This window comes from Netta rufina (assembly GCF_964035555.1).
Source record: "Netta rufina genome assembly, chromosome: 1".
Taxonomy (NCBI): domain Eukaryota; kingdom Metazoa; phylum Chordata; class Aves; order Anseriformes; family Anatidae; genus Netta; species Netta rufina.
The window spans coordinates 23913019-23937071 of record NC_140123.1 but is presented as its reverse complement, the minus strand read 5'-3'; the positions used below and the strand labels follow the sequence as shown (position 1 = coordinate 23937071).

General features: G+C 42.4%; 1 protein-coding gene across 2 annotated transcripts in view; it reads left to right on the top strand.

Moving 5' to 3' along the window:
• Positions 1-24053, top strand: part of STARD13 (StAR related lipid transfer domain containing 13) — a 221867-nt gene that overhangs the window by 194751 nt on the left and 3063 nt on the right. For both annotated transcript variants that reach the window (XM_084304217.1, XM_084304218.1), the window contains 9 exons: positions 890-2268; positions 3688-3861; positions 5965-6124; positions 11282-11480; positions 14573-14780; positions 15643-15757; positions 16534-16755; positions 18903-19120; positions 23684-23860. In XM_084304217.1, coding sequence (XP_084160343.1) covers positions 890-2268; positions 3688-3861; positions 5965-6124; positions 11282-11480; positions 14573-14780; positions 15643-15757; positions 16534-16755; positions 18903-19120; positions 23684-23860 — 2852 coding nt within the window. The remainder of the gene's footprint in view (positions 1-889; positions 2269-3687; positions 3862-5964; positions 6125-11281; positions 11481-14572; positions 14781-15642; positions 15758-16533; positions 16756-18902; positions 19121-23683; positions 23861-24053) is intronic.

The window sequence follows — 24053 nt, the reverse complement described above, 5'->3', positions numbered from 1 at the left end:
GGGGTCCAGATGAGACCAGGGAATGCTGTGGGGCTGCTGCTGCCTTGCGAAAGATGGGGAAAGGTAAAAAGCATCGGGTAGGGAGTGGGTCATTATGTTTGGGATGCCTCTGGTGGCAAAGGCTGGCACTCTAAGAAGATTCGTCTCGGTGGTGGGCACTGCTCCATTCAGGACTGAGCCTTGGTGCTCTGCATCCCCACACCTGCCCTCAGTCTCACCCTGAGCAATAATACCTCCAAATATTATTCCTTACTGTTATTTTATTTTTAAGTGGCTATTTGTCTGAAGTTATGTTTTTGAAACACAAATCTTGTTGGATTCACCTATCTGTGAAGATTATTGCAAATGTGTACTTAGTTCTCACTGCAGAACTAAGTTCAGCATTGGATATTTGCTGACTTGGGTTCTTGAATGGCCCGTGTAGCTATAGTACCCAGCTACTGCCCAGTCTGTACTGTATATATCTTAACACTGTCCCTGTACGTCGGGTTTTTTCTATACATTGACCTTTCAAAACCTGGTTTTTTTTTGTTTGTTTGTTTGTTTTTGTTTTTTGTTTTTTTTTTTTTTTCTATGCAGTTACTATGAGCATCAGTCCTATGCAGCTTAGGGCATAGACAAACCACCCCACAGAAGCCAAGAGGCACTGATAGGACTCCTGATCTCCCTAACAATGAGCAGGCTTTTATTCCTTACTTGTTAAGATGCTCACTGCAGTCTTTACAATTAAATAAAAGAGGCTGTTATGAAAGGACTGATAGCTGATCTTTCATAAGACTAAGTTCAAGGAGACTTTGCCATTTCTTGCTCACATGGAGCAGCAGTCGCATTAATTCAAATAACAAGTCAAGGCACCTGCTTTTAATGTATGCCACTTGCTATTTTCCAGAGTGAAGATTCAGATGAAGAAGACCTCTGTGCTATCAGTAATAAATGGACTTTCCAAAGAACTAGCAGACGATGGTCTCGAGTGGACGACATTGATGTTTTGCTTCACCGATCAGACAGACATGGATCTTCAGGGGACATTAAAATGAAAAATACAACAAGCAGTGAGAGTGTCCTTACAGATCTGAGTGAACCTGAGGTCTCATCTATTCACAGTGAGAGCAGTGGGGGAAGTGACAACAGGAGTCAATCCGGCATCAGCAGTGCTGCCAGGGAGACCTGCGACTGCTCTGGCCAGCATGATGTAGAAAGCACACAGCTGTTGGACTCCACAGCGGTAAGCACTGTCCTGTTCCCCAAGGACAACCTGAAGAATGAGAAACCGACACGAACCAGAGCAAAAACCTTTCTAAAACGCATGGAGACACTAAAAGCAAAAGGTGTGCATGGAAAGCTAAAAGGCTCTGGAAAAACGGGTCCTTTAGAAATAAGTGGACCGATTCTTCAGCATGAGCCAAAGTCCTTGAAAGACATGCACTGTGTACAGATCGTCAATGGAGATCTCCAAAACATGGGACAAGATTCAGGCAAAAGGGGACTTTCGTTTTCTGCCAAATCCAGCAGTGAAAGCAGTCAGTCCGAAAACAGCAGCAGTGGGGTGAGCACACCGTGTTTGAAGGAGCGCAAATGTCATGAAGCAAACAAGAGAGGTGGCATGTACCTGGAGGACATAGACGTTCTGTCAGGAGCAGCCTTACGACAAGTGGTGGACCAAAACCGCAAAAATGAATTTCATTCCCAAGAGAACTTGGTTGTGCATATTCCCAAGGACCACAAACCAGGGACCTTCCCAAAGGCACTTTCCATTGAAAGCCTCTCACCTACAGACAACAGTAATGGTGTAAACTGGAGGACGGGCAGCATCTCTTTGGGAAAACAGAACTGCTCTACTCCAAAAGAATCCGGATTGATGGCCTGCTGCCCTAAAGAGAGCAGAATTAGTATTTATGACAATGTGCCAGGTTCCCACTTGTATGCTAGTACTGGGGACCTTCTGGACTTAGAGAAAGATGTCCTTTTTCCTCATTTAGATGACATTTTGCAACATGTCAATGGACTCCAGGAGGTAGTAGATGGTTGGTCAAAGAATGTGTTGCCAGGTCTGCCGGTTGATGATGATCGGGTCAGGGAATCTCCATCATTGCCTTTCCAGTCACCCACACAGATCACACTTGATTTTGAAGGAAACTCTGTCTCTGATGGCCGGACCACGCCAAGTGACATGGACAGAGATGGAACATCCCTGAACGAATCAGAGGCCACTGGTGTTAGGGACAGGAGAGACTCTGGGGTGGGAGCATCTCTCACAAGGCCAAGCAGGTAGGTAGCAAGATATGTATGCAAATTCATCTTCCCTCTTCCATTAAAAACAGAATAGACTGAAGTGAAGCAGAAGCAGACTCAGTCTGGGAGTCACAAGGCTGACATCATTACAGTTGTACTCATCCTGTGTGTGAAAGGGGACTTCCCAGAGAAAGTGTGGGACTTAGAAGAGACATCCTGCTTTGGAAATTTTGTGGAATCAGTGGAGAACTGGTGTAATAGAACAAACTAAGGCATTTTTTTCTCAAAAAAAAATTTTATTTGATCAATAATATCCAATTATATAATAGGACACTGTATATATTGTGGAATCTATTTTCAATTGGTCTTTGAAATTATTTACCATAGTGTGTATGTGTCAGTAGCCTCATGCACAATTTTTATGCCCTAGTCTACTTTAAAAATGTGTCTTTCTGTTCACAAAGAGAATTTCTCTACCCTGCCCCAGTCCCTTACACATCTAGTTGATATGATAGTATACAATTAACCTGTTAAAAAAATATAAAGCAGGATTTGGTTAACAGCTGGAAGACCCATTATGAGTTAGAGGGATGAGTTCCTCTTGAGTCAGAGGAGCATGGCTGTGAGTAAAGGTCTTTGTGGATACATACAGCTGTTTGCAGGGTGGGTTTTTGTGTGCGGAAGCAGTGAGAAAATACTTGTTACTTTCTGATCAGTCTGGAATCCTAACAGATAATTCTTCCATGCCATGATTTGCTGCTGATCACGCTTGCTCACCACCATCACAAGCAAGTGAACTCAGGCAAAATACTAAGTAAATAAGCAATGCTAAAGTTTGTAGGATTTGAGCCACAACTCTTGTTTAGCAAAACAAGAAACTGAAATGAGTTTTTTCCAATATATGCAGTATATAGAGAAAGTATAATGGGATAAAGAGAAGATGTGAATGTCTCAATAGCTTGGTGGTTATGGGTCTCACCTAGGAGAAACAGGGTTCAACCCCTTCTCTAAAAATCTTTCAGTATTTAATAATAGAGCTATTTTGAGAATTTTATCAAAAAATTCTTTGATGGTCAGGCTGGTCTCCTGGGAGGTGAGGGACCACACATCAAATCCTATTTCTGAGTCATTTTAATCTGGATCTCACACATCCTGTTGGAAGTGTGTAGGCTAATGGGCATAACAGGCCATGCTGCTTCCTTGAGTACAGGTGTTGAACCAACACCCACTTGGGAATCTAACATTAAAAAAAATCAAAGCTTGATCATTTCCAAAACTAAGAGATTGAGCAAATTGAGCCTCCAAGCTATATTTTATTTTAGTCAACATACCATGAGCCATAATGTGTGTATGATTATGTATGTTTTGCATATTGCTCTATCTCACAGTATACCATCCTTTTCTGCCCAATTAAAGCAGTTATCTCTCTTTCTATTGTCTATTTTTTTGCTAAAGGCGATTACGATGGCATAGCTTCCAAATCTCTCATCGTCTGAGCCACTCCATCGCATCACTTCACATCAGTAATCAGTCAGCAGCCCAGCTGAATCTACTGCAGAAATTTTCTCTTCTTCGTCTTACAGCCATCATGGAAAAGTACTCCATGTCAAACAAACATGGCTGGACCTGGTGAGTATCATCACTAATTGGAAAAAAGATATCATTAGGAGGAAATATTTTTTTCCAATTCTATTATTTTGATAGAAGATTTAATTAATACAGTTTAGAGCAGCAATTGACTTTCACTAGAATTTGAAACTGTACCTTTTAATCTGTTGCTGCCTTGTGAGTCAGTGGCAGAAATAGATCCTGGAGATGTGACTTCATTCCTGTGCTCGAACAGAGTCAACCCCAGCCTCTCTAACAACACTCGAGTTCCAGAAAAATAAACAGGAGTAGGAGAGAGTGATTAAAAGGAGGAAGTGTTTACAATAAGTCTTCCCCAAAATTCATGTTGTGATTCAAAAAGAAACAGCTGCCGATAATATTTCTTGTATTTGATATTGTTTTGTTTGTGATTTAAAAGAAGTTAGAACAGTTACAGGAATTTTCTCTGCAGATTGAAAGATGCAACCTTTACCCTAGGTCTGGCCTTGCATTAGCAGCAGCTTGCAGCTGTAAGAGCTGTAACACCTACCTGGTCACTCAGACAGTGGGGTCAAGGGCAGGTGGACATGAGTACCGGCAATGCAGCCCCTTTATATGCAACCAGCTACAGAAATCTGCATCTTTAATAGCGTACTAACCCTCAGGGGCCACATAGACTGAGGTAGCCTGGAATGGAAACGGACATAGATAAAAAAAATTGTAAGTATCTGAGAAATAACAAAAGGATAACAGAAAATTTCCCTAATACACAGATGCCGAGTCCAAAAATAATATGACTTGACATTTACATTGGGACTTTCACATTCAAAGCACTTCACCAAAATTCTTCTAAATCTGTTGTGGGCTAGATAAGACAGGATTACCTTCAGAAATGGAAAAATAGATACAAGGGGCTTCTTGTGAGATCCACCTCACTAACATAAGGCATTCCAAAGAGTTATAAGTCTGATCTGAGCATGTCAGGTCTGCTGTCTTTGTGGTCAGTGACAGAAGGCAGACAACTCCAAAGGCAATTTATTCTGTGCAAGACTTGGGATTTGGGTCACCCTTCAAAGGTGGGTGACCACGCTCCACAGTGGGTAGAGAAGCAGTCAGGACTGCTAAGTCTTTCTAAATCTCCTTCAGAGAGCTAAAATTCAGTAAGATGAGCCTCTAGTTTGCAGTTCTCTTTCGGTGCAGTTCCCTCTGGCTAGCTGTCAGCATGTCTGTGCTGAAATGAGTCTCACCTTAAGCAACTCCAAACAGGCAGATTAGAATACAGCAAAATCTAGATCCTGCTGTTTGTACAGAGGTTTTCCCTCCTGACAAATATTTCTTCAGTTTGTATAATCAGTCTCTAAGGATTTATAAGCAGTGGGACTCTAAATAGCTGTAAATCTTTATGCTGTACTCCTTCAGTAGGTCATTTAATCCAAGTTTTATCTCCTTCCCACACAGAAGAGAAAATCTTTGTCATATTCAGGTCATATTCATCCTCTGTTGTTTTGAATTCCACTGTAGTCATGACTCCCACAGAGGGAATCCAGTTTCTTCCCATTTTCACCATCATTTAGAGAAGAAAGCAAGCTTAACAGCTTCGCTTAAGTAACTTGACTAGAATCGACTGCATGACACCAGGGATGCATCTGGCACATAGGGATTTCTCACCATCATTCATTACTGTAAATTGTTAGGCAATAGAAATGCTAAATCACATAACTGATGGTATAAAAAATCATTCTACGTGTTAGAGGACTGAACTTCCTTTTCTTTCAGATATTCTCTCCAGTATGCTTTGCTGTGCAATTCCTTTGAATCCTTAATAAAGGAGTCCTTTTATAATGAGTCCATGGTTTAAACTGTGTTGTCTTCAGCTGAATGACAACGGCACAGTAAATGTTTTTTCTTAGAGCAGATTGTCATGGTATATCTTAGAGACAGAGGCCATCTACCTGTAAAAGTTATCAAGAAATTCATCAGTTACACAGACTGTAAAGTGTCCGTGTATTGCCCATTAAACATTATTTGACTATCTTTATTGAATAGGAGATGGTCCCAGTTACCAGTTTCTGCTCACGGTGTTACTCAAAAAGGTTCTGTAAATACTCTGATATTTTCATGTACTCTGTTCATATTAATTTTCAGGTCTGTGCCAAAGTTCATGAAGCGAATGAAAGTACCTGACTACAAGGACAAGAATGTCTTTGGTGTGCCCCTGATAGTTCATGTCCAGAGAACAGGACAGCCGCTTCCCCAGAGCATACAGCAAGCACTACGTTACTTACGGAGCAACTGTTTAGATCAGGTATGAACTTTACTCCAGGGACATGGTTGATTTTTCTGTAAAGACACACTAAACAAACGATGGTGGACCTTTTTGTACTTAGCACCAGAATTGTTTGAAGGGTCTTTTATCTCATGTTGGGCCCAGATTTCCTCCAGTGATTTGATACCTGATGCCAATACTGATTGTCATTTGAAGATTTGTATTGAGCTAATTAGTTGAATTCTTATAGACATAACAGTCTTGCTGATTCATACATAACAGCCTACTTCAAGGAATGGTGTGGGATCTTCCTGTCTATTGAGTCAGTCCTGAGAAGAATTCAGGATTCCCAGCTTCTACCCGTAAGCTTATGGTTAACCATTGCCACTAAGAGTTAAATGCAGTCACCATTTCACAAGATATGGTACAAAAAGTTGTATTTACTTAGCAAAGAAACAAAAGTCCAAGAACAGAGAGCAAACTCAGCAAAATATTCCAAGTATTCTGTTGACAAAGTCAGATGTATCCAGATAGAGTTGGGTCAGCAGGGGTTCAATGCCAAAGCCATTACAGTACATTTCCTTTTATAGCGTTCCTAGCTGCAACAAGCCAATTGGGGAACCCGCATACTCCAAGCATTTCAGGTGTTTTCATTCCCTTTGATTATGAGCAGGGCTGTCATATTTTTTACTTTCTTCCCCTAAGCATGCTGAACAAAGGGCTGGAAGAACCCCCTGGCTCACTGGGTTCATTTCTCTATTATTATTAACATCATGGCATATAACTGCTTCCATAAATGCTTTTAGATAGTTGTAAGTTTGAAAAGGGGAAGCAGCATTTTATTCAGCAGGCTTTGTTGCTTTCGCAGCTCTGAGCACACAGAAAGGGTTTAAGTGGTCAGTTCTGAATCTTTCAATTTCTGATCCATATTCTGGTTGCTATTCAGGCTATTGAAAGACCTTCAACATAATCAAGTCCAACCATCAATCTACCTACTTAGTCCCATCACTAAACCATGTTCCTTACTGCCACCTCCACACATCTCTTAAATAACTCCAAGAACAAGGACTTCACCATTTCTCTGGGCGGACCATTCCAATGCTTGACTACCCTCTCCATGAATAAACTCTTCCTATATACCTCCCTCTTCCTATAAACCTCCCTTTGTGCAACTTGAGGCCATTTGCTCACATCCTATCACTTGGCACTTGAGAAGAGATCAACACCTTCCTCACTGCAACCTCCTGGCAGGTAACTGTAGAGAGCAATGAGGTCTCCCCTCAGTTTCCTCTTCTGCAGACTAAACAACCCCCGTTCCCTCTGCTGCTCCTCATAAGTCTTTTCTAGTCCCTTCACCAGCTTCATTGCTTTTCCCTGCACAAGCAAGTCACTATTGTTCTTGTAATGATGAATCCAAGACTGAACTCAGTATTCAGGGTGCACTCTCATCAGTGCCATATACTGTGGACAATCACTTCCCTAGTCCTGCTGGCCATGCTAGTTCTGATGCAGCCCTGTATGCCACTTGGCCAGCTGGGCACACTGATGGCTCATGTTCAGACAGCTACCAACCAGCACTCCCAAGTCCTTTTCTACCAGACAACTTCCCAGCAAATCTTCCCCAGGCCTACACTTCTGCACAGGGTTGTTTTGACCCAAGCACAGATCCTGGCAGTTGGCCTTGTTGAACATCTTGCAATTGGGCTTGGCCCATCAGTCCAGCCTATCCAGATCTCTCTGCAGAGCCTCCCTACCCTCAAGCAGATCAGCAGTCCCACCTCACTTGGTATTGTCTGCACCTACTAAGGGTGCACTCAATTCTGTGTTCCAGATTGTTGATAAAACTGTTAAGCAAAACTGGTCTCAATACCAAACCCTGAGGAATACCACTAGTGACTGGCCACCAGCTGGATCAAACTCCATTCACCATGACTCTGAGCCAGGCCTTCCCCAGCAAACTGTACTTCTGTCCAAGCCATGAGCAGCCAATTTCTCCAGGAGAATAGTGTGGGAAATGTCATAAAACACTTTTCTAAAGTTGACGTAAACAACATCCATGGCCTTCCTCCATCTACTAGGCAGATCATCTTGTCACAGAAGATCAGGTTAGTCAGGCAGGACCTGCCTTTTATAAACACATGCTGGCTGCTTCTGATCACTCAATTGTTCTGTATGTGCCATGTGATGTTGGGTGACAGTCGTGTTCCCCAAAATGGAAGTCTGAAAATTAAACGTCTAGCAGCTGTGAATCACAGCTGTTCCCTTTTACAGCCAGGGGAAAGACATAGGCCCTTCTTATCATTTCTCTCTGTTGACTGTACAGAGACCTTGTAGCGGTCAGACCTTGACAGCTAATTCCTTGGGTGTTGAAAGTGAGGTGAGATGAGTTGTACTAACTGTAGCGTGGGAATCAAGGGGTAGGAGGAATAACTTGTTGAAAATGTACTTATAGGGGTTGGAAGTAGAGACATATTAGAGACAATTAGAAAAAAAATATATTTTGTAGCTAACATTCCTGGTAATCAATGGGGTAATATGGGTTTGAGCTGGGAAACCCAGTCTAAGAAGAAAAGTTATGCTGCAAGCCTGGAATCAGTGATGTGATGGAGATGGAGGAGGAGAAAAATGCCTGAGTATGAGGAAAGGAAATGGGGAGATAAAGATGGACTAGTCAAAAAAGTAGCAGAGCAATAAGAAGAAAGAGTAAGGAGAGGAGGAGTAAGTGGGGAAGGGAGAGTAAAACCAAAGAGAAGGAAAAAAGCTCATAAGAGATTTGAGACAGTCAAGAGGAGTGTCCGTGGGCAGTCTCAAACAAGTATCTGTGCCAAGAAAGAGGGCTTAGTTGCTGAGAAGCATCAGAGCTACGTGAAGGGTCATTTCAGCTCAGCCTGAGTTTCAGCTCAGGGTGGAATTGGGAAAATACTGAATAGAAAGTGAAGAAGGAAAAGTACAGATCAGGATAATTTAAAATATCTTTCCACCAAAAACCTTTCTAGGCCAAAAAGCTCCAGGCAATTCAGCTTCTCTGCTTTACAGTCACTTCCTTTGTTCCCATTTAATTCAGTCTCCTAATGCCTGGCCAGAGGTCTAAGCAGCATCCAGTCTTCCCAGCATTAATGTCCATTCTGTGCGTAGCAGAAGGCAGTCTTGAGTCCAGAAGAGGCATCAGAGCTTCTGCACTTAGTAAAGTTGAGGTTGCTTTACATCATTATAAAGCCTGGGTCCTGACACTGAAATGTCTGACATGTGAGGAGCATCACCTTTATTTGTGGAATACGTTATTCAGTTTCAGCTTCTGAAATAGAAACTGCTTTGCCTTTGTCAACTGCATCTTTATTTCTGCTATGCATCATAGGGCTGCTTGCAGGGTAGATGATACACAGCATGAGGATAATAAAGAGATGGGCCAAACTAATCTCTGAAAAATCACTGAATTTATAGTCCCATTTTATTTAGAGAATGAATCTGTAGTATCGGAGAACAGAGCTAAAACATCTCTTTCTATCAAGCAAAAAACTGTCCTCTTTCAATTAATTGTGTACCCACCCCCCCAAAAAACAAACAAACAAACAAACAAAAAAAAGAGTTCAGATAAATATCATTAAATAAAACAGAGATTGAGAGTAGCAAAACGATGTGCAGTAGGAGAGCAGGAGATTGTGCTGGTGAGATCTGATGTCTGACCTCTCACATCAGACTTAGCTGGAAGTTTTTAAAAGATTCTTTATACCAGCAAGGACTCTTTCCATCAAAATCAGTGAACTGAGCTTTTGCTCTCACCATTTATCTACCACATACCAAAACTGTATTATTTGAATAGAATTAGTATGTGTCCTTCTGTGTCTTCAGCACACATTTCTAAGAGGAAAAGGGATTTGAAAGGAAGAAGGGAAAGGGACGAATTAAAAGAGACAGATGCTCTTTCTTGTATTTCTTGTATTCTTTTGTCAAAACTAAGGAGAGCTTCACCTGTGAAGAGAAATACAATATGCCAGCATGTACAAAGGGCAAGTTCCACTTCTGTAATTCCTAAATATGAATAATAACAAGTCATAGAAGAGAAGCAGCTCACTGCCACTGCTTGCAGTCTGGCATAGGAGCTCATCTCCGTATAGACAAATACATCCCCTCCCAGAGCTGCATAGTATGCGATTCATGTTATCTCTGTTACTAATGGACGAGTTAACAAAAGTCCTAAATATCTTACAATTGAAATGTTCTAGAGAGGCAGCTCAGGATGAAGGGCACATTTCGCTGCCTTTACACTTTTTTCTTGGTGTGCAGAAGGCTGAAGAGCAAGACAGTGGACACTGAAATGTGCCTTTTTATAGATCTTTCTCAACAGTTCACCTTTTCCCCTGCAAAACTGTGGGCAAACAGTGTTAACATTTCCCAAATGAAAGCCTGGAAACTCACTTGGGAATAGATAATGTGGTTGAGGCTCAGGAATTCACCCCAGGGGAATTCCATTTGTGAGAACTTCTGTGGCAGGGCAGCACTGCTGTGAAGGCACTCACAGGCCTCATTTTAAGAATTACCACTTCCTCTAGAATTGAAAGCAAACAAGATAAAAAAGTATCTTAGTGACACTGCACAAATAATCCCTCTGCGGCCTCTGCTTTCAAACTGGGGTTTACAGTGGAATCTGAGGGAAGCAGGGAGCAGGAAGGGGAAAAAATAGATTTGGTCTTGATTTGAAAGCTCTACCAGGACGTACTAATCTTTTGCCACAGCATTTATTACTTAGTCGAGCATAATGTTTTCTTGTTAGTCTTCAAAATATATACCCAAATAAACATGAGGAACCAGATTCTCAGCTGGAGTAAATCAGCAGACAGTCACCGAAGCCAAGCAAGCCACACTGATTTATATCAACTAAGCATCTTGCTTATACTGTTCAAGCAGCAGCATAGTAACCACATGCACTCTGAACTCTCCGTCTACCATCTGATGAAGAGTTGCAGCGTGATTAACTCTTACTGCCCCACCATCAGTTGTATATAAGACTGTAGGCAAGTCACGGCTGTGACATTTGCATGAGTTCCTCTTGCCCTTGCCTAGAAGTAAAATAAGCAAACATAGCTTTGGTCATAATCAAAACCTCCTGTAAAACGTGTTTTTGTTTTTGTTTTTTTTTCATATATATATTGTAAGTAACATTGTATTTTTACCCAAATCCACATGGCACCTTTCTAGGTGGGTCTGTTTCGAAAATCTGGAGTGAAGTCCCGAATCCAGGCCCTGCGTCAAATGAATGAGAGCTCCCCAGAAAATGTCAGCTATGAAGACCAGTCAGCATATGATGTGGCAGACATGGTAAAGCAATTTTTCCGGGACTTGCCAGAACCTCTCCTCACAAGTAAACTGGGAGAGACTTTTCTACACATCTACCAATGTGAGTTGCAGTACTCTTATTCCTATATACAACTCAAAGTTATTATAAATTACATAATATTATAAATTATATAATCATAAATTGTAAAAAATTTTGATGTGTTAACACTGAGTGAGGTTCTTCCTGATCACCTCCAAGATGTATAAAAGAACCTCTCTGTGCTCCACATCTATAGCTGAGAGATTTTCAGAACTGCCTACAGGCTTCAGCATTAAAATACTAGGAACTTTAATGCAAAGACAGTGTTCAAATCTTAAGAAGCTTTGAAAATATCAACCTTACAATCAGAAAGATGCCAAAAGGACAGACAGGCCATAGATATAAGAAGTGTGAATAGACTCCCATTTTTGTCACACTTCTTTAAATTGTGAGCCCATTTCATGTAGACCTCTAAATACAAGTGAGTCTTTCCAACAAGAAGAGGTACTTGACCATGAGAACATGCAGCTGTGCAGTCCTCTTCATTGCTGTGACTTGATTATTTGCCTTTTAATTATAGTCAATAAAATGTACATGGAAGCAACAAGCTACCTTCATTTACATCCTCAGCTTTTATGTAAAGATATCACAGAGAAAGCAAAAAGCCAAGGATTTCTTCTTTTCATCTCAGCATAAGCAGTCTTCAGCAAAACCTGAGACTCAAACACATCAGAATGGTGAGAATCCATGTTAATCAGGAAACGACTGTGTATCTCTTGTCCAAACTGAGAAGTAAACAATGAAGAAAACACTGAAAAGCCAAAGGAATTAGAGATTTCCTGAGAATGTCCATTATGAAGGCCTATCAGTCATTACTCTGGGAGATACAAACAGGCCTACGCAGCCAGCCTAAGCCAAATAATTTGAAGTGCTAAAGAGATGTCTACTCTTTTCACTTGCAGATGTTTCAGCTGCTGTAACAATAGAAAGACATTTTAAACACTGTATTGTCCCAAGCTAAAGTATCTAAGTTACTTTTGTGCTTCCCTCTACTGTTAGAGCTGTCTGTGGTGCATAGTCACTAATTAATTTAACACCATGGTGTCTTTAAGCTGGTAGAGACGTGCTGAGATCCTGCATGTGTGAGAGAGCACTGCAAATAGATTCAGTGGATTTTGTCATATGGAATGTTGTGGGACACACGTGACCTGAAATAGTTGGTGTCCAGTCTTGGAGCATCATTTTGCCCTCTTCTTTCCTGCTCACAGGTTGCAGGACATGTCTGCCTGCACATACATCAGTGAGCTTTTTCAGACAAGCAACAGAAAACCTTGGTGCTCACAAAATGGCAATCACAATCGTTTCCATCAGTGAAGTGGCCAAGGAGAAGATTATCAGCTAGAAGGACATGTTCTACATGTCCTTGGAAACGAACCACCTTTAAACTATTGTGTGACAAAAATTGGAAGAGTCCTATCTTGGCATAAGAGTGATGCAGAAATATGGCAGATCTCGATGCCATCAGTGTTATTGGGTCCGTAGGAATCCCCATTTCCAAGTCCAGAGCCTGCCATTAGGATTCACAATGGCCAAGAGGCTGAACAGTGCAACATTGCTACCAGCCAACAAAAAATGCTGGAAAAAGGCGCCTGGACTGACTCTGTGACCCTCTGTGGAGTTGCAGTGGGAAGTCTGAAGAAGTCTTTTTACACTAGTGGGAGTAAAAAGAAAGGCTGGGAAAGATATTCTTGAACTGCACAAGTGCTTAAAAGGATATTCGGAAATATTTGATCATGGGTCTGTTTAGAACAAGGTGGGAAAAGGAAAAAGTGGGCTTTTGTAGACACTGGAGAACAATGTTTGGATTAAAAACAAGTAGCAGTGTTTGTTTCCACTTGGACAACAACAAATATGTTTTTCTGTTTTAGATGGTACTGACAGAAGAATGTTGAAAATTACTGGGATACCAATTGTATTTCATAATGTCTGCAATTAAATAAGTCTGTAGCTGGGACTTTTTCTTCCCATTCATCCTGTTTAACAAATTATTAATGTGAGGTTAGAAGAGATTTTTTCCTCTCTTAGTTTGTTGGCAAGGGATTTCTGATTTTCTGGGAGTTAGTGAACATCTTTTTCAGATATCCAGGACTTTTTTCATATACCCCAAATGGTTTGATTTCCTGTAAAATAGAGGAGTGGGGATGAGAAGATTAGTGTTGTAGTCTATGTGGCTTAGCACTGATTAAACTTTCTCCATTTTCCTAAAACCCTCCACTGCCTATTGTTTACAAACCTGTGGCTTGAAAGGTTGGCCAGTCTTCTCTATGTATGAGACCTGCCAGCACAGCAGGACAGATGGATGAGTACCAGGAGGGTATGCGGGATGAAGACAAGTTCCGTAGATTTAGCAAAGGCTCCTCTGACTTCTCAGAAAGACCTGGCCTTGCCGCTTCTTGAAAATCAAAAACATTGCACTGTGTTCATTTTGTCACTCACGTTTAAAAGCTTTTAAAATAAAGTGCTTGTGCAAGGCTAACAGGCAGAGCTTAAAAGCTGGCTGTTCCCTGTACTGTAATTCTGCTTTTGTTGTTCTTCTCTTTATTATATTGAGTGTATGTAATACCCAGAGGAGGGCTCCAAATCCAAACCGAGAAAACGTACGGGAGTTTTAGACATGAATCTGTCTGAGATGCTATTTAAGCATATCCATTACTGCTTTCACGAAAGTGTCTTACAGCTTAGGGCACAAGCGTAAGTATTTTCCTGAAGCTTCTCTAAGACTTGTGAACTGTCTTCCCAGGGACAAAATAAACCGGAAAAGTAACAATTAAAGATATGAGTAGGTGCTCCTTTCACAAATTTTAAATGAAGTTCAGACTTTTCTTGTGAAACACCTTTTGAAACAGACAGAGGAATGCCATCAGCTGGCTAGGCAAGCTGTGTGTGATGGAAGAGCAGACATCACAGCCTTCAGCCAGCTGGTCTTCGCCCCTTCATCCCCTGTCATCTGCCCCTTCAGAAAGCCATTCCCAAAGTGTGAATTCTTGTTAACAGGATAGAGTTAACACAGTAATCTCGGTGTTAGATAGAGTCAACACAATTAACCGGTTGTCTTCCAGGCTCCGTATTTGATCCTGCAATTAACCCTGCTGAATGTTGTTGCTTTTCCACAGACGTCCCCAAGGAGCAGAGGCTGCAGGCGGTGCAGGCGGCCATCATGCTGATGTCAGATGAGAACCGGGAGGTTTTGCAGACCCTGCTGTGCTTCCTGAGCGATGTCACCTCTGTGGAGGAGAATCAGATGACTCCTATGAACATAGCTGTTTGTCTGGCCCCTTCCCTCTTCCATCTCAACATAGTGAAGAAGGAAAGCTCTCCAAGGTAAGTTTCTTCTTAGCACTATAAATAGGCACGTCCTTAACACAAGAGGATGCTTTCAGTGTTTCTAAAGGCCTACAGGGTAACATTTTCCCAAGTGTCTGCTTTCCACGACACGATACGCAGGGCATGGCTTCAGCAAGAGGAAAAAGCCGATACTGCAGAGCCAGCAGCACACTTGCATATGCACAGAAGGTGTTTCCGCAAGCCCAGCAGGGTGTTTCTGTCTGTGCAGTGTGAATATGCAAGTGCCGGCTTTTCATGCAAAATTTCAATGACACACTAGTGAGTTTTGCATAAGTAATGTTGGCTTCTGAGAAGGAAAAGGGGCCGATTTTGCTCTGGTTGAAGTCAAGGACTGACCGTGTTTTGCACAGTTTTCACATGTCCTTTTTCAGTGAATGGTACAAGGTGTAAAGCCGTATCCTTGATAGAGCCAGTGGGTGTTTGCAGAAATGAAGCGCGACGCTTGTTAAGGGGACACCAGGCACAGGCAGGACAAGTGTGGGACTGTAGAACAGGAAATCCTGATCCCACTTGTATCACTGAGTTTATTTCAGGCCGTGTTAAGGTGATGTGTAACATGATGAGTGTAGCTTAAGCAGGGCATAGGCCCCACTAAACATAAGCGGCCCCAGCTTGATGTCCCTTCTGAGATTTTTTCCGGCTTTTACCTTTGCTGCAGTAATATTTTAGATAAACATTTCTCTTTTAAAAAAGGCCCAATGGTCTGAACAATCTTTGTGATAAACACAAGTTAAAGATAGACATTTCACTCTGGTGTTAAGAACATCCTGCAGCTATGTTTGCTTTCGTATTAAAAAGATTCAGCTCTTTTTACCTGAGACACTGAATTCAATTACAGAGTAATACAGAAAAAATATGCAACAGGGAAGCCAGATCAGAAGGACCTCAGTGAAAACCTGGCAGCTACTCAGGGACTTGCTCACATGATAATGGAATGCAACAAACTTTTTGAGGTGAGTGAGAGACTCAAACAGCATTATTCATGGACACATAATGCAGTACCCTTTGAAGTATTTATGTTCATGCTTACATTTTCTATCTGCTATTAGCACGGAGATTGATGGTGCTTCACTTATTTGTAAACCTGCTCCATCTAAAATTTATTTATCTCATTTCTTTATGACTGTTCCCTACTAGCAGTTGAAGGTGCAACTATTAAAAATGCAGAATAATTATCTGTGACAGTTTTCAACCCAAATTACAGGATTAGGAAATTTTAGTTTAATTAAATTCAAAATCTGCTGTTTTAACATTTCATTTTATTATAAAGCTTGTAGTGCCTCAATTAAGACTAATCCATCTCAAGAAGAATAGCTGATACATTTTTTTGTGTGTTATGCAATAAAGTTAAAATCACGCAGGGAGATGCAGCCATTCCTTGAGCTACTTTCACTGCAGGTATAGGAGAGGTAATGCTTATAACTCCCTTCCCCAAGAGCACAAAGCAGCATTTCTAGGGGAGTGATGCAGTTGTATTGACATAGAGTTGATCAGTCTAATGTGGTTCTGCCTGAGTAGTGCTATTCTGCCCCATTGACTGTTCCATTATATTGCCTTGATTTCTCAGCTTGTGTAATAAGAAAAGGCAGAAATAGGTAACCATTTCCCTGATTGTTGGCTTGTTGCAATTGGATGCTAAGTGGTCCATCAGCCTAGAAAGCACTGCTTTAAGGAAAAGTTCTCAGCAGGAGTTTTTCCCTGTGTGCTTTTTCCCACTTTCATGGCGCAGGTCCCACATGAGATGGTAACCCAGTCCCGAAACTCCTACATTGATGCAGAAGTGCATTCTCCCACCCTGGATGAACTTGGGAAACAAGTAGATGAGGAAGGAGGGAGCTACCAGACGTACCTTGAAAGTCTCATGCAGAATCTCCAGAAAGAAGCAAAAGAGAAATTCAAAGGATGGGTCACTTGTTCCAGTATGGAGAACACAGAACTCGCCTACAAAAAGGTAATTTGTGGAGACACGGAAGAGGCAGTAAACAAACAAAAGTGAAATACACCCTACCTGTGTGACCCACCGGCTTGTTGCATGACTGAAACCTTCTGTCTGCTGACGCAGCTGATTTTTTAAAAGACCACTAAAACCCATTAAAGTGTAATGTAATAGTGATCCAAGTGGGAGATACCAGGACGAGGCACACAAAACAATCTAAGGTCTCAGAAAAAGGGATGAAGTGATACAGCCAACAATGCAATTGGAGAGAGGGCTGGGAGTTAACATATAACATTACTGGGATAAGATTTTGACTGGAAGAGACAATTTCTGACAGTTGCCTGTTCTTTGCCAGCAGTTCAGAGCACACAGTCAGAAGAAAGGTATTAAAAATCTCTTCAGGTTGCATATCGTCTTGTTCTTGTTTCCTGTGCATTTTTGATAACTGCAACCTTTATTGAAATTTCTCAAGCTGCTCCAGTCTCGGTCACTCCTGCAGGGAAAGTCAGACGGCTGCAGACAGAAGGTGCTGCAGGGTCCCTGCAGGCAGTGGGAGGCCAGGAGTGCTCAGCCTGGAGAAGAGGCGGCTCAGGGGGATCTCCTCCATGCCCCTAAATCCCTGAAGGGAGGGTGCAGAGAGGCCGGAGCCAGGCTCTGCTCAGTGGTGCCCAGTGCCAGGACAGGAGGCCATGGGCACAGCCGGGCACCCAGGAGGCTCCCTCTGAGCACCAGGCAGCACTGCTGTGCTGGGCGGGTGACGGAGCCCTGGCACAGGCTGCCCAGAGAGGCTGTGGGGTCTCCTCCTTGGGGAGCTCCAAAAGCCGCCTGGACGTGGGCCTGGGCAGCCTGCTCTGGGTGTCCCTGCTTGGGCAGGGGGGGCACCAGGGGCCTCCAGCGGGCCCTGCCAGCCTCAACCCTTCTGTGGCTCTGTGATTCTGTGAAAGCCACTGGAAGGGGTGTGGGATCTGGGTGTTAAGGGGACAGGAGGCATCATTTCCCCTGTTAAGTGCAATTCCTCTGTTAGGACAAAGAAATACAATTCTGATTTATAGTCAGCTTCTGTGTATGACTCCTCCAGGAAGGCACTGCAGGAGGTTGAGGAGGCAGGGCTTAGGTGGGAGTAGGATGTGGGAATGGGGAGGGAGTGAATGGGGCATGAGCGTGGAGTCAAGCACATGGGAGACTATAGAGGAGACTGGGAGTAGCCTAGGTCTGGGGCAAAAGGACAGGAGAAATGACAGCTATTGGGAGGAGGAGTTATAACAACATAACATAATTTAAAATAGGATATGTGGCAGCTGGGTTTCTGGAGACACAATCCTGTGTCTGTGAGAGGTGCTGGGGGGTTCTGAAGCACTTGAATTCGTATGTGAAGATGCCAGGAAAGCAGGGCTTGCAAGATCCAGATAATTTGTTTGCTGCCTGAAAGACAACAACCCTGAAATTATGCAGAAATGTACGTGTGTAATTTAAGGTACTCATCTTACACATAACCCAGCACTTTCCACTCCCCTTACTGCATGCTGTAGAGGTGTAACAGGAGCCATGAGCTAGTAAGATCTGGCAAAGAGTTCGTGTGTTTCTTCTTGGAAAGGTGCTTTCCCAATACATCCCTTGCAGCTATTTTGAGGAGGAAACATCTGTGTCTCTGACACAGAAGTGAATCAACATGTTTTCTTCTCCTTCAAGTTCCGTTCTTCCACTAATTAGCCAGGCAGGCTGGCCCTCAGTCCCAGCCACTGCCCAAGGTGGTTGCTTCGTTTCAGACCAGTGTTTCAGTCTGTCCTTTCATCTGTTTTCAGTCCTACACGCACATATTCATTGCACTTCGGATGCTTGAGGTTGAAACAGCATCTGTCACACCACAGATAGTACAGCAGCTCTGCTGGCACAATGAGAACTGGTCCAGATACACATGGCTGTGAGAGCAGAAGCATGGTTATCACTTCAGTTTTCCATCCGGGACTAGCGTGCAGATGTTTTCACATGCAGAAGAGGATCAGCAATAGCAATAATAGCGATGATTAGCAGGGAAATTTGCATGCTCTTAAGCTTCATCTTAAGCTCAAGTAGGATACCCATATCAAGATTTTGTCCTGTTACTCTGTGCAGAATATTTGCATATAAATCATGGGGTTTTATGCTCTGTTGCTTTACTCCAGGTTGGGGATGGGAACCCCCTGAGGCTTTGGAAGGCGTCAGTGGAAGTGGAGGCCCCCCCGTCAGTTGTCCTGAACCGAGTGCTGAGAGAACGGCACCTCTGGGATGAGGACTTCTTGCAGTGGAAGGTGGTTGAGAGCCTCGACAAACAGACAGAAGTTTACCAGTATGTTTTGAACAGCATGGCTCCTCATCCTGTCCGGGATTTTGTTGTCCTAAGGTAAGCTAAGGGCAGTTCTCCAGTAGCTTTGCTTCCTGCACTGCAGACAAGGAAGATCTGTTCTTATCTCACCTCAGCCTTAGCATCTGTAAATTGTGCGTTGAGAACTCTACTTCTGGGCAGCAGCATTTATTTGAAATTAAAATTGTACACCTAGTGCATGGTGACCTTTTCTCTGATGTAATTTGAGCAGCACATACTCCTGAGGCCATAAATATCATTTATTCCTTAGAACAGATGCCTGATAATAGCTGCTGTTCTCTTAGCTTTGTTTGTTGTCAAAACAGTGCAAACAGAACCCAATTGTTTTTTACCCTGCTTCTGCTGTTCTCTGGAGAGTGTTTGATGTTTAAGAGCCAAATGTTCAGTGAAGAAGATAGCGATGCTTTTAAGTAGAGCTTCTTATATGGTCCCTATATAAGTTATTTTAGATTTGAGGTTGAAGACTTTGTAGACCAAGAAATGCTAACCCATAAAAATCACAGTGTGGAAATGAACAGAAGGAGGTAGTAGATTTGTGTTCTGAGCCTTTGAGATCTCTCAAAGAAAAGTATCACAATATATCAATATTCCAAATTCAGACCCAGTTCTGCCCCTATGTGCACATACTGAGCAGACAAAAAAAATTCCTCTCATGTACATCCTGCCTTTGAAATCCTGGCCCCTTGCTTGCTAGGGGCTATTGTGGAGCTGCTGACATATTTCACTTGCAGGGTCAGTCCTACGGTTACTTATTTCAGGATAATTTTGTGCGTTCCCATTCTTGGTCACTGCTTTCTTTGACTGAAATGATGTGCCAGACAAATACTAAGCAGTTTTGACAATGGAAATAGTCCAGTGAGTCAGAATTACATTAGAGGGAACAAAGATTGAAGGAAAAAGATGAACCCAATAAAATATAATTTCAATAGTACATCCCTTTTATGAACTTTAGCATTCTCTTCAAGAATGATGACATGCAGATATTGTTGGAATAAGGGAAGAATTATTGGAACTCTTAGATGAAGATTTTTTAAAAAATTCTATAAGTCTTCACAATGTGAAAACTAGTCTTTCTATTGCTCTATCTCTTCTGCCTTCCTACAGAATATTGGGCTACATTAATTTTATAATTAATTTTCTTAAATAATATTATCAATTTGTACAAGTGATAAATTTGGCCCTCTGCGCAGCACCCAGAAGATTGTCTGGGAGCGGCAGGGAGGTTTTGATGACCATAATTCTATCCTCTTATTTGCCACTTAATTCACTATTAGGTTTCATGGTGTTTTATGTTCTTTAAAGACCTGCTGTGCAGTCGTATCAGTTAAAGGAAAATCTTGCCATCAAGTCCTCATTCTTTTCACTAACCCAGGCAGAATGACCCCCAAGGACTGAAATATATATCATAAAACAGAATCCTGGTGGGTTTTTAAGGGCTGGAAACAGCCGTCAGGCAGATCTGACAGTTTCTGTTGTTTATCTCTTTTGATTTATATCATTATGTCTAGAACAAGGTTAGCCGGTGATATCGCGGTCAATTTGATACATTATGATTGGTGGGATGCGCACAGTGAAATTATAATTCACCTCTGGGGACATGAATACGTGTATTTTAAAGGACTGCCTTCTCCCCTTCCCAGTCAAACTGGTGGTTGTGAAAAGATAAAAATGTAGTTCTTTGGTTTCTAATTCAGCAGTCATAATGAGAAGACTGGGCTCCCTTGAGGAGACTATAAGGGTAAAAGTACAGGGCCAGTGTTTCATATACCTGGGATCTGAAGCAGCTCTCAGCTGCCCTGCACGTACATCACTTTTCATTAAAGGTTCCTCAGGTGTTTAGTGTTAGTTAAGCATTACAGCACACCTGTGTGTTAGGTGTTGTACCCATTTTTATTACGATAAAATATTTATAGGGAAGTACAGCGACCAGCATAAAACCATATAACCAAGAGTAGGAAGTCTTCTTAAATCTCACATCTTTTTCTACTTCAGAAATGGTGCAACTAAGTGTCATGTAGTTACCAAAATAATGTGGTCGCAGCTAAGCACAGTGCAGGCAGTGGCTTAGCATCTCACTAGAGATGTCTTTCCATGTGCTGCACCTCCTAAGATAGCTCATCATTTTTATTAAGGCACATACACATGCAAAACCTTCTGAAATCAGTCTCTTCCTACATTTTCTTGAATAACAGCTCAATTTCATATAAAAAATGCAGAATGATAAAGCATCTGCTGAAGAACAAATTTCATCAGTCCTTAAAAGCAGCTTACCTGCTTCCCAAGGTGCCATAATCCCTATCTCAGACAGTCCATGGCAAGATGATGCACATCATACAGTACAGTGGAAATTTCTTATTTCTTCCCACAGCATGGGAAAAGAATATAATCTTGTGAGATCCCAGGCAGACGAGAAAGATGTGAGATACCAGAAAATGGAGAGAATGCTAGCAGAACAGGAAAAATATGTTAAGTATTAAAGTCTAGATTCTTGAACCTGTGAAAAACATCTGTACAGTCTGTCAGAGAGGCTAGAAACCTGGGAGAGGAAAAAAATGAAACAAGTGACAGTGCTCAAAATAAAAATACGTCTTAACAGGCCAGCCCAAAACCTGACTGCTTGAGGAAAGAAACACACTGGTAATAAGGAAACAACTACCTATAATTGGCTGACAAATGCGGTGACACGTTCATGAAATTTTACAGTTATAGTACTTTTTCCTGTGTAAAATTTCCTCAGTAGTTGTGTAAAGTTGGTGAAAGAAAATGTGCCTCTGTGCTCCAGAAAATGCCCCTTTCCTCCTGTAATGGAAGAGAGCATTCAGCACAGATCCTGGAAGGAGGGGTAGAAAAATACCATTTTTTCAGGGCCTGCAAAAACATGTTGGTTCTTGCTTTGTGGCATTGGAAAGGAGAAGCTTTCCAACGAGATGTCTCTTTTTGGAGTAACAGTGAGGAGGAGGGAAGCAAATGGATGATGCCTTTGGGTGTGCCTGGGTGATCCGTCCCTCTCTATGGGGTAGTTGGCAAGGATTTGGGTTCAGATGTTTGCTTCATAGCAAACCAAAGTCTACCTAAGGAAAGGAAGCGTCAACTTCGCTGTCATTCCCAAGCAAGTTAACATGAAATTTCAGCCTTTGGCTAGTTCAACAAATTAGCCATGTTAAGAATATTTTGCCAGTGCTGCTCAGAGTGTGCAGAGGCAAATGACAACCATGTAATTGTCATCAGCCACCTCGGGAGACTTTCCTCAGCTGCTGTGCATCAGTGGATATTAGCAGCAGAACATCCTGCTAAAATGTGCTGCCTTTATACTTATCATCACCAAGAGTATTGCACGTTAGCGCCATTGATTGAATAAATGCACATCATTAAATTTGGATGTCCTCAAAACATGTCCTAGGAGTTTCAGGAGACAGTGTTGGTAGCAGTGAGGATTTCTGCTGTGCTAAACTGTATTTGCTGCTCTGTAACAGCCTGCATGGGTGCAGTGCAACATTTCAGCCTTTGCTGGATGGCTTGTGCTCACTTTATGGCCTTCCCAAAACTTGGGAAAATGGGCTATTTCCTACCCAAATGCCAATAACGTTGATGGAGTGGTGCTGTATCCCAGCCACTACTGCGCTGCACGTCATATGAATTTCCAGTCCTGCAGTAATTCAATTTGTTTGGAATCAGAGTGGATTAACATTTAGCAAGTCGGATGTATGGGCAGAGTGACTGCCTGTCCATCTGCAGAAGGCAAAAGGCTGTGTCATGCCCTCTAACACATGATGGTTACAAAATCCTTGTGAGGACAAGCACAATTTCTCCACCTGGAGCCAGCAGCAATGTCAGTGAGTGGCTGTTCCACATCAGGCTCGGATTCCCAGCTTGGTGACGGGCAGCAGAATCAGGTGCACATCGCCTTTCAGGAAAACAATGTAAATAGCACTGATTGCAAGACCCCTCACTTAGTCATCTCAGCAGGTGGCCGTCTGGGGGGTTGATTTGCCTACTCCTGTACCAAAGTATCCTAACCTCTGAGCATTTCTCATTAAAATTATGGTACCCACCATTAAAATTAATACATTTCCAGGAGGGAAATCTAACAACTGAGCTTGATAGATGTCTGTGGCCTGTCTTGAGCAACAATCCTAACAAACTTGGTACACAAAACTCCTCCAGGGACACCTAGGACATCACAGGCATCATCTCCATAAGCAAAGTCTGTTAACGTGCCTCTGAGAACTGCTCAGTTTCCCACCTTGTGGGAAAATGTACACGTCATGTGGGTTTCATGGCTACCTATCTCTGAAAATTGCCCACCTCAGTCTTGTCCAATCTACACCATGTTCTTGTGCCAGCACTGTATTTTAGCTTAAATATGTCCCTTCTCCCACTATTGTGTTTTCCCCTGCTTGTATTTATATATACATATTTATATATATTTATATAATAGTCCCTCATTGGTCTTCTGAGACATGGCTCTTTGGCCTTACAGGGACAAGCAGAAAAACAAACTGTAACTTTAATTCAGGTTCTTGCTTGTGTGCCCAAAAGCCTACTTACTAAAGCAATTTCATCCTGAATGTGTTGCTGCAGGACATGGAGGACAGATTTGCCAAAGGGAATGTGCATGCTGGTTGCCATCTCTGTGGAGCACGAAGAGGCTCCTCCTATGGGGGCTGTGCGAGCCATCGTGATGGACTCTCAGTACTTGATAGAGCCATGTGGCTCAGGAAAAGCCAGGCTGACCCATATCTGCAGGATTGACCTGAAGTAAGTATCCTGCCTGCAAAAAGCAGATGTCCATTCAGCAGGGCAAAAAAAACACCAGCTCAAAGAGGGGAGGTGCAGGGAACAGAGGGCATGGTTAACATAGCTTTGCTGCTTTGGAGTCCTCTTGTGGTCTTTTGTGTCCACCAAGCTCTGTGACAGTAGATGCTCTGTGTTCAGCATCTACTGTCGTTAT